The 13,257-nt window shown below is 32.3% G+C and overlaps 1 protein-coding gene across 2 annotated transcripts in view; it reads right to left on the minus strand.

Moving 5' to 3' along the window:
- Positions 1–3,014: 3,014 nt before the first annotated feature.
- Phip (PHIP subunit of CUL4-Ring ligase complex) overlaps positions 3,015–13,257 on the minus strand; it is a 111,555-nt gene continuing 101,312 nt past the window's right edge. For both annotated transcript variants that reach the window (XM_020183866.2, XM_020183865.2), the window contains exons 38-40: positions 12,625–12,884; positions 11,906–12,103; positions 3,015–8,469 (exon numbers count right to left, since the gene is read on the minus strand). In XM_020183866.2, the coding sequence (XP_020039455.1) occupies positions 7,832–8,469; positions 11,906–12,103; positions 12,625–12,884 (1,096 nt within the window). In that variant the 3' untranslated portion in view covers positions 3,015–7,831. The remainder of the gene's footprint in view (positions 8,470–11,905; positions 12,104–12,624; positions 12,885–13,257) is intronic.

Here is a 13,257-nt window from a genome sequence, read left to right on the forward strand (position 1 = left end):
AACTAAACCAAAACAACAAAAAAGGAAGTTTTCTACTTTTGAAACATCCTTCCCCTCAAAATTAATCTGTTTTCTGTACTTACTTTATTTTTATTTGGTTTGATTAAATAGGAAACCAGCTCTTCTTCTTAAGCATCTATGATCCTCTTAATCAAGTGATTAACATTGCTTTTCCACAAGATTGAATCCTAAATTTATTAAAACTCCATTGAGCCCCTGGAGAAATCACAAACTTTACTACTTTTTACCCATAGTAAACTAATATTTCAGATCAACTTCCAGAAATTTACAGCAATACAATGCTGTGTTGCAACAACACAATCAAAAGTCTTTCCAAGGTTTACTATTGCTACAATAAGGCCATGGCACAAGACACACCTGGCCTGGACGATCTACACTTAATGGACTATCTTATTTAAGGAACTAAATAGAAAAGCCAAGATTGAGCCAAGTGTATTGAGAACAATACACCAGTGAAATCTAACCAAAGGCTATTTGAATTGGACCTCAGAGATAATCTAATCAACAGATGAGGAAAAGAAAGTTCAGAGATGAAATGACCTTGCCTGGTTACCTACTACCTAACTTTCAAGAATTAAGATCAGACTCTCATTTTCAAACTCCAAGCCCAGTGTTTGCCATTTCACTGTGCTAACAGCATGTCTAACTAGTAAGGTAGAAGACACTTTATTGAATCCTTTCTATCATTCTTTCCTGAAAAACAGTAATCAATATATGGTTAAGTACAGAGCTACAAAGTACTATATTTCAAAGACCAGAGATTTTGCACTTTGGTTTTTAATCTTATCATCCTAAAATACTGGGGAAACTTAGATCATAAAGTTGATGTTAAAAGAAAAACCAGTAAAAAGTTTTTGCTGACAATTAATTTTTTGGGCTGGTTGTTGTAAGCAGGTGTTAACATTAATAGTATTAATGTTCTAAGTAGTCATTATTGTCGGTATATTTGAGAAAGTAAAACAAAAGGTACCAGGGAATTATTACTTGCCTCCTCAATTTATTAGTTTAAAGAAAGTAATTTAAACACAATTTCTTAGGAAGAAATGAACATTAAAATACAAATTAAATAACTCTTCATATACTTAAGATTTATCTGTTAAAGCCTATATGGTCATGTCTAATATTCTTACTATTAAGTAAGAATATTAGAATTGGGAATTCTTAGTTATTTAAACAATGTTCTAAGAAAATAGCAGCAGTTTTATAGATTTCATTATCTGTACAACTGCATAACAGGTGAACATTTCATTAGTTCCCACTTATGTTTTTCCAGAATATTCATGTTTTTGAGAAAATACTTACGTAAAATGTCTTGACATACATCTTACAAGAATATTTAAATACTGCAGCACCTCACCCAGTACAGTGCCTCACATATAATGAGAAGTCAATAGAATTATTTTAAGTGGGCACATAAAATGGCAAACAAGTCTTTATTCTTCAATCATTTTGGAATTAAATTACATTAGGGCATTCAAAACCTTTAACTGAGTAATTTGAAACATTTTGGGCACTGGAAACTCTAATGAACCATTTTACAAAATGACTTCTATTACACAATCACTTTGTTAAACTGTTGAAATTATGTACCTAGTATAATTTTGTTACGTACTTGAGCATATATCCAACAGAGTGTAAATCAATATACAAGATAATACCTGCATACCCATGTTTATTGCAGCTCTTTTCATTATGGCCAAACTGTGGAATCAACCAAGGTGTTCAAATAATTGATCATTATATAAAGAAGGAGATATATAATAATCATACTTACATAGTATATATACTTTTTATTTATCATGGAATATCACTGAGCCATAAAGAAAAATGAAATTAGATGGAACTTAAGACCATCATGTTGAGTCAAATATGCCAAACTAAAAAATCCCAGTATTGCATGTTTTCGCTCATTTGTGGAATCTAGACCCAAAATGATAATGATAATGTGACATGAATATAAAAGGGGGCTGTCTGGGGAGAAATCAGTGTAAGAGGGAAGGAGGAAAGAAAAGGACACTAAGGTGTGAAGAGGAACAAAATACACTACACACACACACACACACACACACACACACACACACACACACACACGAGGACAGCATAATGAAACCCACCAAACACTGCTTGAAAAAGAGGGGAGAATAGGAATATAATGAAGGATAATGAAGGGGGTGAATCTGTTCAAAGTACATTGTGTGCACGTATGGAATTATCACAATGAAACTCCCTCGAATTATTCATGTATGCTAATTCAAATATAAAATTAAAAATGAAAGCTACATTGTGGACAAAGGACTCACATCTGACAAATCATTAAGGAAAAGATAACCATTTTTTTAAAAAATGTATGAAAGAATAACACAGACGAACCTTACAAACAATATAAGGTTTGTAATATTCAATCAGTAGTGCATAACCAGAGATGATTTTGCCTTCCAGGAGACATCTGGGAATGTCTGGGCACTATGGATTGTCACATGGAGAGAGGGCACTACTGGCATTTAGTGGGTAGAGACCAAAGGATACTGGTAAACATTCTACAATGCACAGGAGAGCTCTCCACAAAAAGAATTATATGGTCCAAAATGTACACAGTGCAAGATTTAGAAATCCTATGCTAAGTAAAAAGTCACATTAAGAATACATACTGCCTATTTCCTTTTGTAAGAAATGTCTAGAAAAGGCAAATTTGCAGAGACAAAGCAAATTGGAGCTGGTTATCTGGACTTGGTGTGGGAACAGGGATCAACTGCAAAATGTGTACAAGGGAACTTTTTGGGCATAACAAAATGGTCTGAAGGTTGATTGTGGTTATGGTTGCAAAACTATAAATTTACTAAAACTCATAAAATTAAACACTTTATGCAGGTTAATTTTGTGGTATATAAATTATGCCTCAATGAAGCTATGTTTTAAGTGGAAAAAAAATAAATTACGTACCTAGAGCTTTATGTGTTACCAAAAAAACAAAAGAATCACGAGGCTCCACAAAATACCTTAGAAAAGCAAGTTTTCTATTTATTTAAAAATAAGTTTATAGTTACTACATTGCAGGGACAGGAATTCTTACACATACATTCTAGTTTGTATAAAAGGATTCAAAGAATTATGCATCAAAACTAACATAGAAAGTATCCACGTTAACAGTAAAGAAAGGTCCAATCAATATGTACAAAAAGAAAGGGCACTGCTATCGTGGTATGAGACTTGTTTATAACATGATACTCCAGGTCCTGAAGGAATAGAACAAAAACCTCAATAAAGCTAAATAATTATTTGTTTTAATTCTGTTACTTATTACATACAACAGATTTGCTTGGTTTAACATTGTTTTCTGTACAAAATAAGCATAATCTTAATTTGAAAATGTGTCAGTTTCAACTTTAACCCTCTAGGTCAGTTACTTTTAAAAAACTGAGCTACATTCTACACATGTCTAAATATCCTGTGATGGGATTTAAGTTTTCTAAAAGATCTTTTATAAGACCTGTCTTCTTGCAGTTTTTATATGGTCCAAAAATGTAACTTTGTATTTTTATTTCATTTTGTAGTCTATCATTGTGATAAATCAACACGCACATTCCTAAAAGTAACCAGCATGTGTGCATCTGCCTTATATGCATGTACACTATATACCATCTTGAAACTATTTTCTTAACTCCTTGAAATGTAGAAACTCAGCCATACGCTATTATGTATTTGGTTTGTGCCATATAAGGTTAATTTCCTGATAACTTTATCTGCATTTAAAAAGTATCTCAAAACAACAACAACAAAAATATATATATATTTATAGCTCAGATTTTCTACTCACTGTTTTATTGTAGTGTGTACAAAGTTTATCTTCGGAGCGCTCAAAGTGGTACTTACAGTCAATCTTCTGACTCAATTCCTGGGTACTGTACATAGCTCAAAATGAAATTTCATATGGAGTGCTTTGCTAAGTATAATTAAAAACAAAAATAGTTTCTCAGTAAATGTAACACTAAACTTAGCTCAAATAACCTGGAAATTAGGGGAACTAAGGAGACGTGCAAAGGACGGAAGCAACGTAATGTGTACTTTTCCGAGATAAATTCTCACCTAAATGAAACTAAACCCACTGTTCAACCTGTTATATTAGGAATATTTTCTAAGTAAGTTGGGGTTAATGCACAGAAGATAAAAGTAATTGCCCTATTATGATTTTTAAAATAATGTACAAGGTGAACATGTATAGCCCTTTAATTACTCAAGTTATCTTGGTCCTTTCAACCTACTCAAAAAAAAATTTCAGGTGAACAAAAACATTCAGAATGAATTCATTTTCTCTACATAGAAAATGATTATCAAAATTGCTTCCAGCTTACATTTGAGAAAAATATATAGGTAGCTACAAAATGGAATGTCAGAATTAAAGTAAACACTATTAATTGAAGGAACTAATTTATATTACAAACCACATTTTGTAACATGTAAATGCTACTAAAAGATGATAAAAATGTTATTGTAATACTTTTCTTGAAATATTAGCTTAATCTACCACAGTGCAAGTAAGGGACAGTTGTAGATGTTAACAGATACACTAAATGAGGGTATTTTCTCTGTTTACTGTGTCTTATGTAAGTTATTTCCAAGTGAAACTAAATTCAGACATTCTCATGTCTCAGATGTGATCATATCAAGTTATGAGTTCTTTATGGTTATTCTAATTACATTTAAGATGGAAGACAAGTTTGTACTAATGCCACCAAATAGTCTTTAAATAGTAAGGCTGTATAATAAAAAGAATGGAAATAAAGCCAATAAATCTTTAGTTCATAAATAACATGCAGAAAACAGACCAATGCTACAATAGCAGATTGCAAAGTATAAAACTTTAAGAAGCTCCATATGCAGTGCCAAAGACTGAGAGTTTTTAACTACATTAAATGTTTATTCAGTGGTGACATTAAAATTCTGTAAGATTTCCTATGGCTTGACAATGTTGGGGTAGAGGGAGACAGAGAATATTACGAGTGGGGGCTTAGAAATATGCAAAATAATTTCTATATTCCATGCATATAACAGGTTTTATTTCTGAAACTCTCAGTAAATTTGAGATTTTTTTATTGCTTATCTAAGACAAGTGGCAACATTTCCTTCTGGCCTATGAAAAGTACATACATGCTATTGTCTCAAAGACCTATTTTTCCAAGTGGTAAAACAAAACAAAAATATAGTAATGACTTAAAATTTCTTAATTCAATTTTTATAATGTATAGAAGCTAAATTATAAAAACATAAAATCTAAATATATCTGGTATTACTAATACATTTTAAGTGTTTCTGTTACAAATAATGTGATCCAAGTAATTTTGCTTAACTAAGAAACCAGTGTCTGAAAATGTCCAAAAATGGTCATAAATATACAGTGTCTTTAGAACAGGAAATAATACATTTACTTGTTATAGGAAAGATGGTAAATATTCACTTCTTTGCTCAGAGCTGGAACTAATCCTTACACCATACTAAAGGTATCTCACACTAAGACCATACGCTCTTTCTTTCTGTACACACCTTAAAACTATACATTTTTTTTTTACAAAAATTGACTTTTGTCTATTTTTTTCTAATGCAGTGCAGATAATATCAGGAAATTACATATTTCAAAGAGATTGCCTTCAAAAGCAACTAATTTAAAGACTTAAATTTCAAACATACTATTATTTTCAATAATGGTGAAACTGAAAGACTCATTTTTCTGTACAACCAAGCCATTTCTGCATTATGAAGAGTTTACTGAATTTTAATTATATACTTCAATATATTTGTTAGAAAAAAATAAATATACAAAAACCTGAAAAATCTGAAACTGTTTTTCAACTGCAAAATCACAGCAATCCAGTCAAGATCTGGAAAATGGTTTACTTAATTTCACAGGAAGATTTCTGTACAAATTTAGTTACAAACCACTTATAAAGCCCAAATGCATCACTTTTCATTCTTCCTCAAGACAGTTAAATGACAGTTAACATTTATCCTTATCAGAAACAAGTAAGGAAATAATTATATAATGTAATTATATAATGTATTTTGCCAAGGTTCAATTAAAGACTTTATTTTTCTACATCAGGGTCATGCTGATACATATTTTCCCCATCTTTGCTTTTTAAAAATGTAGTATCTGAAAATTTTGGTTACATTTTTGTACCATATCAGTCCTCAGAAAATACTACATTCTTTTAACTTTTAAAAAAAGGACAATAATTTTTAAACAATAGAAATGGTATTATGTTGGTTTTTAAGGTATAAAATAACTAACTGTACCATAAACAAATAAATAACTGCTTTCCTTTTCCATAGCAGTACATATAGCAATACATTCTCCTAAGTCATATAGTTACCATTTACAATAGACAACTTAATTTTACTAATGATGCAAAAAATAATAGAATACAAGGCACAATCATTAAATGGAGTTTCTTTAGGGTGTTGACATACCAGCGTGATAAGGATACCGTAAAAAGTGCAGAAAAAACACAATGTGCAATGAGACCACTGTATAAAACATGATTGCATAAAAAGTGATTTGGCCTATTTTAACCTTTAATAATTGAAAATAACCAATCTTCCTCTTAAAATTAAACTATAAAGTATGACATTTAAAAATTATTTTTATTCTACCACTATCTAAAAAATCCTGAAAAAAGAATTTATACCTGGGTAATAGTATATAAGTATGTGTATATATATTTAATTATACCCATTTATCAATATATACACACACCCACACAGACATGTTTCTTTTTCAGTCATTTTAGCCTATCAGATATGACTGAAGTTTAGAAATGACATTAATCCAGATCAATAAGTAAACATCCAAATCCCATACCTTTTTTTCCTCCTGTATTTTCCTTGAATCCTTTAACCACTTAAACATTTTCTCTAAGACATCTCTGTCAAAGGACCCACCAGTGCATAATTTTCTATTTAGTACCAAAAAGATATATCTCAGCATAACTCTTTAATAAGTTGCTCTTTAGAATATATAGCCTTTCCAATATTGAAAAGTGTATGCTGTCCTGACAGTCAAAAACAGACTTTCCACTGCACTGATTCTCAGTCTTTGGCACAATAAACAGAGATTGAGTGATTGATATAAGAATCAAGGTCTGAAATATTAGACAGTCAAATGTTTTCCAATGTGGATATGTTTCCTTTTCATCAGTACATTTTCTCTTAAGTTTGGCAGAAATGGAATAAAGCAAAAACTTCCTGTAGATACTTTGTAGATGAATACTCTATATAACTAAAATTAAAACTTTTTAGACTATCAAATGGTGGGAATTTTATACTTATCATTAGAGGAAACACATTTCTTAATTTACTGCTACTTTGTGTAACATCTGTCTTCCTAGTGGTATGACTTCTGTATCAATAAAAATGTACCTTGCTTGATCAAAAATAATTCATTTTAGCATGAAATGCTCTACACTAAGAATATTATGCTTCTTGAGAGTGTAGTATAACTGTCTCTTCCATAAATAAATCAGGAATTCATTATAGGTCCTCAATTTCTTTCGTTTCAAACAGTGAATGAAATGAATGTGGAAATACATAACCTATCTAAGGGCAATAAATAGCAAACATTTAAAATATATATGTATATATTTATATATATATATATATTTTCATTTAAAGAAGTGAAGTGTTTTCTAAATTTTTTTTGCAAGTCAAATCATAACATTCCCTAATCCATCATAGCAGCAAGGAAGCAGAAACCTTAATTCTACTTATTCCTTAACTGTACCTGCTTTATAGATTTTGAAGTAAAATATTTTGGTTCAAGTTACCAACCGATTAAATTAGCTTTTGCCTTCTCAGTCAGCTTTCGGACTCGTCCTCTACTAGAGGTTCCAAAAGTCAAAGAGGTGTCTTCAAATAACAGCTGCCTTTGCTCCTCTTCAGAGTCATCCTCATTATAGAAAGCTGTCCTTCGACCTTGATTTCTAGTTCTCATGTGGGGTTCAGAGCCTTTGAGTTCTTCAAACTCTTCATCCTCATCTATAGGATCATCTGTCTTTTTTCGGTTACTTCTCCTCAGCACTTTAACATTTGCAGGAACTAAGAGATCTGAATCTAGTTTTTGTGTTTTCATCTTCCTTTTGGGTTTTCTGCCTCCGCGACTCTTTTTCTGTAACAAATCCTCCTTAACAATATTAGTTTCAGAAAGAAAATTGCATGTTGAAGAAGGAGCCACTTCATCTCTGATGGGATGCATATTATTTTGTTCAGCATTTTCTGGCTTTGCATACTGTAGCTTTTTGGGCTTTCTACCCCTTTTTTTGTGTATAATTTCACCACTATTGGTATTAACTTCTATCTTGGGTTTCCTTCCAGGTCCCCTCTTCACAAGTTTCGATGGCTGTCCTCCATGGCCATTTACTTGAATGGTTCCTGGTACAAGAGCATTGTTCTTACAGTCTCCTAAAAGGGAACACATCACATTTAGTATTTACAATTGCTTTTTGTATTGGCTTGAAATAGCCAATAAGAACACTAGTATACTTATATGCAATGACACAATCCAAAATATTTTAGTAAAATAAGAAAAAGAATTGCAAAAGACTAATAGCTGAAGAAAGATTCTTAACAAAGTTAGTTATGACCTCATGAGAGAATACCATAGAGCAAATAAATAACCTAATTTTATGCAGCAACTGATAGCTGGGATCAGCAAAGAAATCTCACTGTGATTCCTGCTATCTTTTGTGTACATTTTCATGCCTAAAACCTTTGTTGTAACTACACAAAATGATGTTTATTTGCAGAGTTTAATAATAACAGCATTTCGTTTCTTCATGCAGTTAAATTAAGGAAAATAATCTCAATACAAAATTTATGACCTATGAATTTAGTAATCTCAATACATTAACATCCCACCTTCCTATCATATGACCAATGAGGAGGAATAAGAGACAATCAAGACTAGCATAATTCTAGTTCTTATTTGATCTCTTTTGAATGTGACCATAGGTTTGAATTATACTTTGTAAATCTGAAGAAAAAAGTGGTCAACAGATTCACTGAAGGTCAGAGCCAGTAGCAAAGGGAAGAGGCAAAAAGGCATTATTTTCTGACTCCCACAATGCAAATGATTTTCTTTTTCTTTTTGGCGACATGGGGGTTTGAACTCAGGACCTCAAGCTTGATAGGGAGGTGCTTTACTACTGAGACACTGTGCCAGCTCTAAATGATTTTTTTAGTGGTTCCACAGCTGTAGGATGGGAGGCCAGGAAATGTGGTATGTGCATAGAGTAAGTATTTTCTACCAAACAATTATACTTAAACTGCCTAAGAATTTTGTATGTCTCTTTTGTTTTATATTAAGACTATTGACAAGTGTTCTAAACACTCAGCCCATATATCACTAAAAAAGTTCTATAGACTGTCCTCAACAAAGTTATGAATCCCTTGAAATGGCTCAAAATTTTGTGTGGATATGCCTCCGTATTTTTCTAGGGAAAGTACAATAGGTTTCATCACTTTTCAAAGACATACACACATATATATAGTTAATATATAAAAAGTTTTAAAATCAATGCAGTTTTCTTAAAAAGGGACTTAACAATTAAAAACTCCTAACCTGGACAATATTGTCAATAAAGTAGCTAACCAAACAGTTACTCAGCAGTTGGACAGTAGCTATGCAATTCGGAAACTGAATTTATAATTAAATTTCCATTTAAAAACTGTACATTTAAATACTGATTTTTAATCAAAATACTGATTACATGCTGAAATGATATTCTGAACATAACAGAAGTAAATATACTAAAATTAATTTAATCTGTTTTTACTAGACACTATGTTAACCAGAAAATTTTAGATTACTCATGCTTATTATATTTCCATTGGATGTCACTGACCTTAATTCTAATAGTTAATTCAGATATCAATATTTATAATAAATCACTCTTAATGAGTTAAATGCATTATTTCTATACCACACTGGTACACCAAAGATTTGTAAAACTCAGAAGCTATAAATCAAACTGGCTATGAGATGAGACTCCCATCATAATGGAAAAAAGCAATTCATTATGTTTACTTGGTTTCTCTAAGATTCAGGATTGACAGAAGCAAAGCCAACATACTATCTGAAATTCCGTATGCAATCCAGAAAGGAAATAAGATATAAAAATGCAAAATACTCATAAGCAAAGTCATTTGTTTATTTATGAGATAACACTTATCACCTACCATATATCAAATGCAGGTGATTAAAAATGAGTAGTTAAACAAAGGAACCCAGATTTGGGGGGAGACAGAGACATGTTAAAAATACTCATTTGTTAGTATATACTATGAAATGTAGTGAACAGGGTGTTCTGGAAACATAAAGAAGGAAGTGCTTAATTCTGTCTAAAGAACTCAGAAGGATTCCTGGAGACAGTATATCAAGACTTGAAAGGTAATAAAAGACCATTAAAGTAGGAGGACAAAAGATATTCCAAAGAAGGAAAAAAAGGACAAAGATACTTAGGTGGTTTAGGATGGCTAGAAAATAAAAGCTAGAAAGAAGGTAAGGAATACTGAAATAATTAGCAAAGAGCCTAACATTTGGATGCTGAAGGCTAGGATTTTCAATTTCAGAAGGTGGTAAGATCCCAATGCCCTAATTGAAATGAGATACTGAAGCTAAAATATAAAAAGTTTTGAGTGAGGATTTTTTAGACACACTTTTTGGAAGTCATGATATAAAATACTACCATGGCATTCATCCTACTGGGCTCTTGGTGGCCAAGAAGTCATAGATAGACAGATAGATAGATGATAAATGGATTGATAGACATATAGATAGATAGACAGATAGATAAGAAGTTTTTGGGGGGCAGTATTGAGGTTTGAACTTAGGGCCTCACGTTTGCTAAACAGCCACTGTACTACTTGAGCCAAGCCTTTTTCTCTTGAGTTATTTTTTTGGATAGGGTCTTGCATCTTTTCCTATGGTCAACAATTGGACTATGATCCTCCTACCTAAAAGCCTCCAAAATAGCTGGGATCACAGGTGTGCATCTATGGTGACACCTGACATTTGTCCAGGGGGGGGTCTTGCTAACTTTTTTCCTGAGCTGGCCTCAAATCTCCACTTCCTTAGTAGCTGGAGTAACGGGTATGAGCCACTGTGCCCTACCATGTCCATATTGTTTCAACATGCCTTCTAGTGAATTTTACTAGTCACTTTCTCCACCTTTCAGACATAAAGCCTTTGCAACAAAAATATGCACTTTATAGAGAATTTGGATGCCTGATTTTAAGGGATCAAAAACGATATGCTAAAATAGAAGCCTAATTAGGAAAAAAATGAATACCATTTAGTAGAGGTCAGTGTGTTATAGTTTTGTGATCTATGATCTATTAATAATTTAAATTTTTTTCTAGCAAAATGATGACTGCTAAATTGGATTAACCAAATCCAATTTAAACTTAAGAATATTGCTTTAGGTCTTATAACAACAAAGTTAGAATCAAATTTACAACACTCTTTAATAATAGAATCGCTTTTGCTTCCACATAGCTTTTCTTTTCTGTTTTTTAAAATTTATTGGCAAAAGAGTTTGTTTTGGCACAAAACTGCAAATCCAAGGATGCCTCACTAAATTTATCAGCTAATATAGATTGTGTGACTTTTAAATGGGCAATCCAAAAAGTGCATATAAAGGCTAACTGCAAGAAAAGCATTATTTGTAAGAAGGATCTACTATCTCTGAAAGGATACAAGCAATATATTTATTTTGGGGGACAGGATCTCACTACAGAGCCCAAGCTGTCCTCAAACCCGTAATTCTCCTGCCTCAGTCTCTTGCATGCTAAGATTACAGGTGTGTACCAACATGCCCAGTAAAAAATAACAACTTACCTTGATCAATGACAGCTGATGACTTTGAAAGAGTGGCTGCCTTTGAAAGTACAGGTGACTTCATTTTACGCTTGATTGGCTTTTCCTTTTCCATGTTTTCTTTTGCAGAATTATTCCTAGTGCCATGACTAAAAGTGGACTGACCAGGACTTGAAAGAGTATTCAAGGCTTTGGAATGTTTCACGGAATTCTCTAGTACTAAAACACACATACAAAAGATTAAAAGCTAAGACTTGCTGAACGTAAGCTTTCTTCTAACCTGAACTACTTGAATTAGCCAAGAGCATAAAACCTGGCTTCAACCTCAGGAAACATACTTTTTTTTTTTCAGTGCTAGAGATTGAATCCAGGGTCACAAATATGCTAGGCAAGCACTCTGTCACTGAGTGACATCCCCAACCCAAGAAGTCTACTTTCTAATAAGAAAATGGCATATCCAACTAGAAATTCTTAATAGTTGCAGCCATTTTACTTTTCAGGAGCTGTCTAGTCAGTTCAATATCATGGAGGCAACTCCTGGCAAGTTACTAGCAAGTTTAGGTATTAGGATTTAAACTCAGGGGGTTTGGATCAGTTTATTGTTTTAAAGCATTACTCTATACTGATATTCCTAAACCTCATTTTTTTTTTGCATTAAAAATCTTTTTAAAACCTATGGCAAATTAAAAGCTTAAATGGACAAAAAAATCATACACACTTCAATTTAGAAACTGTCTTACTTGTTTTTGCTGGCACTGCAGATGTATTGGCTTTTGAAATAAAAGTCTTTGTGGCTGACGAAGTAGATGGTTGCTCAGTGGTAACTGGATCTACAATCACTCGGTTGCTTCTGGTTCGAACCACAGAACTGGATTCTGTTTTACCATTTATCTGAGCAGCATTATTTCTTGGTGGTACTGATCTTGTAGGTGTAGATAATGGAGAGGTAGAGATTTCTGACTTCAGCTGGGGTTTTATGGTTCTTTTTTTCCTTTCAGGGCTGTAAGTAAGAGCATACAGTTAAGTCATTCTTATAGTTCTCTATGGATGAATAAAACAGTTTTATAATACTGTGGGTTCAATATTTTTACTATTATGAAATATGTTAAAATATGAGATTTGTAGTGGATTTCATATGATTGTGAGCCTTTGAAAAGTGAATATTTAGTGAAGGACCACCATAAATGCTACAGTTATATGAAAAAGCATGATGCCATCACTATCCTAAAAATGCTGTTTTACTGTACAGATTTAGCAGTTTGAATTTAAGCACTTACACTAGTAAAGCTTTAGTTTAAAAGATTAAAAATCCTCCACATCATAGGAACTTGCATGTCAAATATATCATTCTGCAATATAGGGAATAGTAAAGG

This window comes from Castor canadensis, chromosome 1 (assembly GCF_047511655.1).
Source record: "Castor canadensis chromosome 1, mCasCan1.hap1v2, whole genome shotgun sequence".
NCBI classification, from domain to species: Eukaryota; Metazoa; Chordata; class Mammalia; order Rodentia; family Castoridae; genus Castor; species Castor canadensis.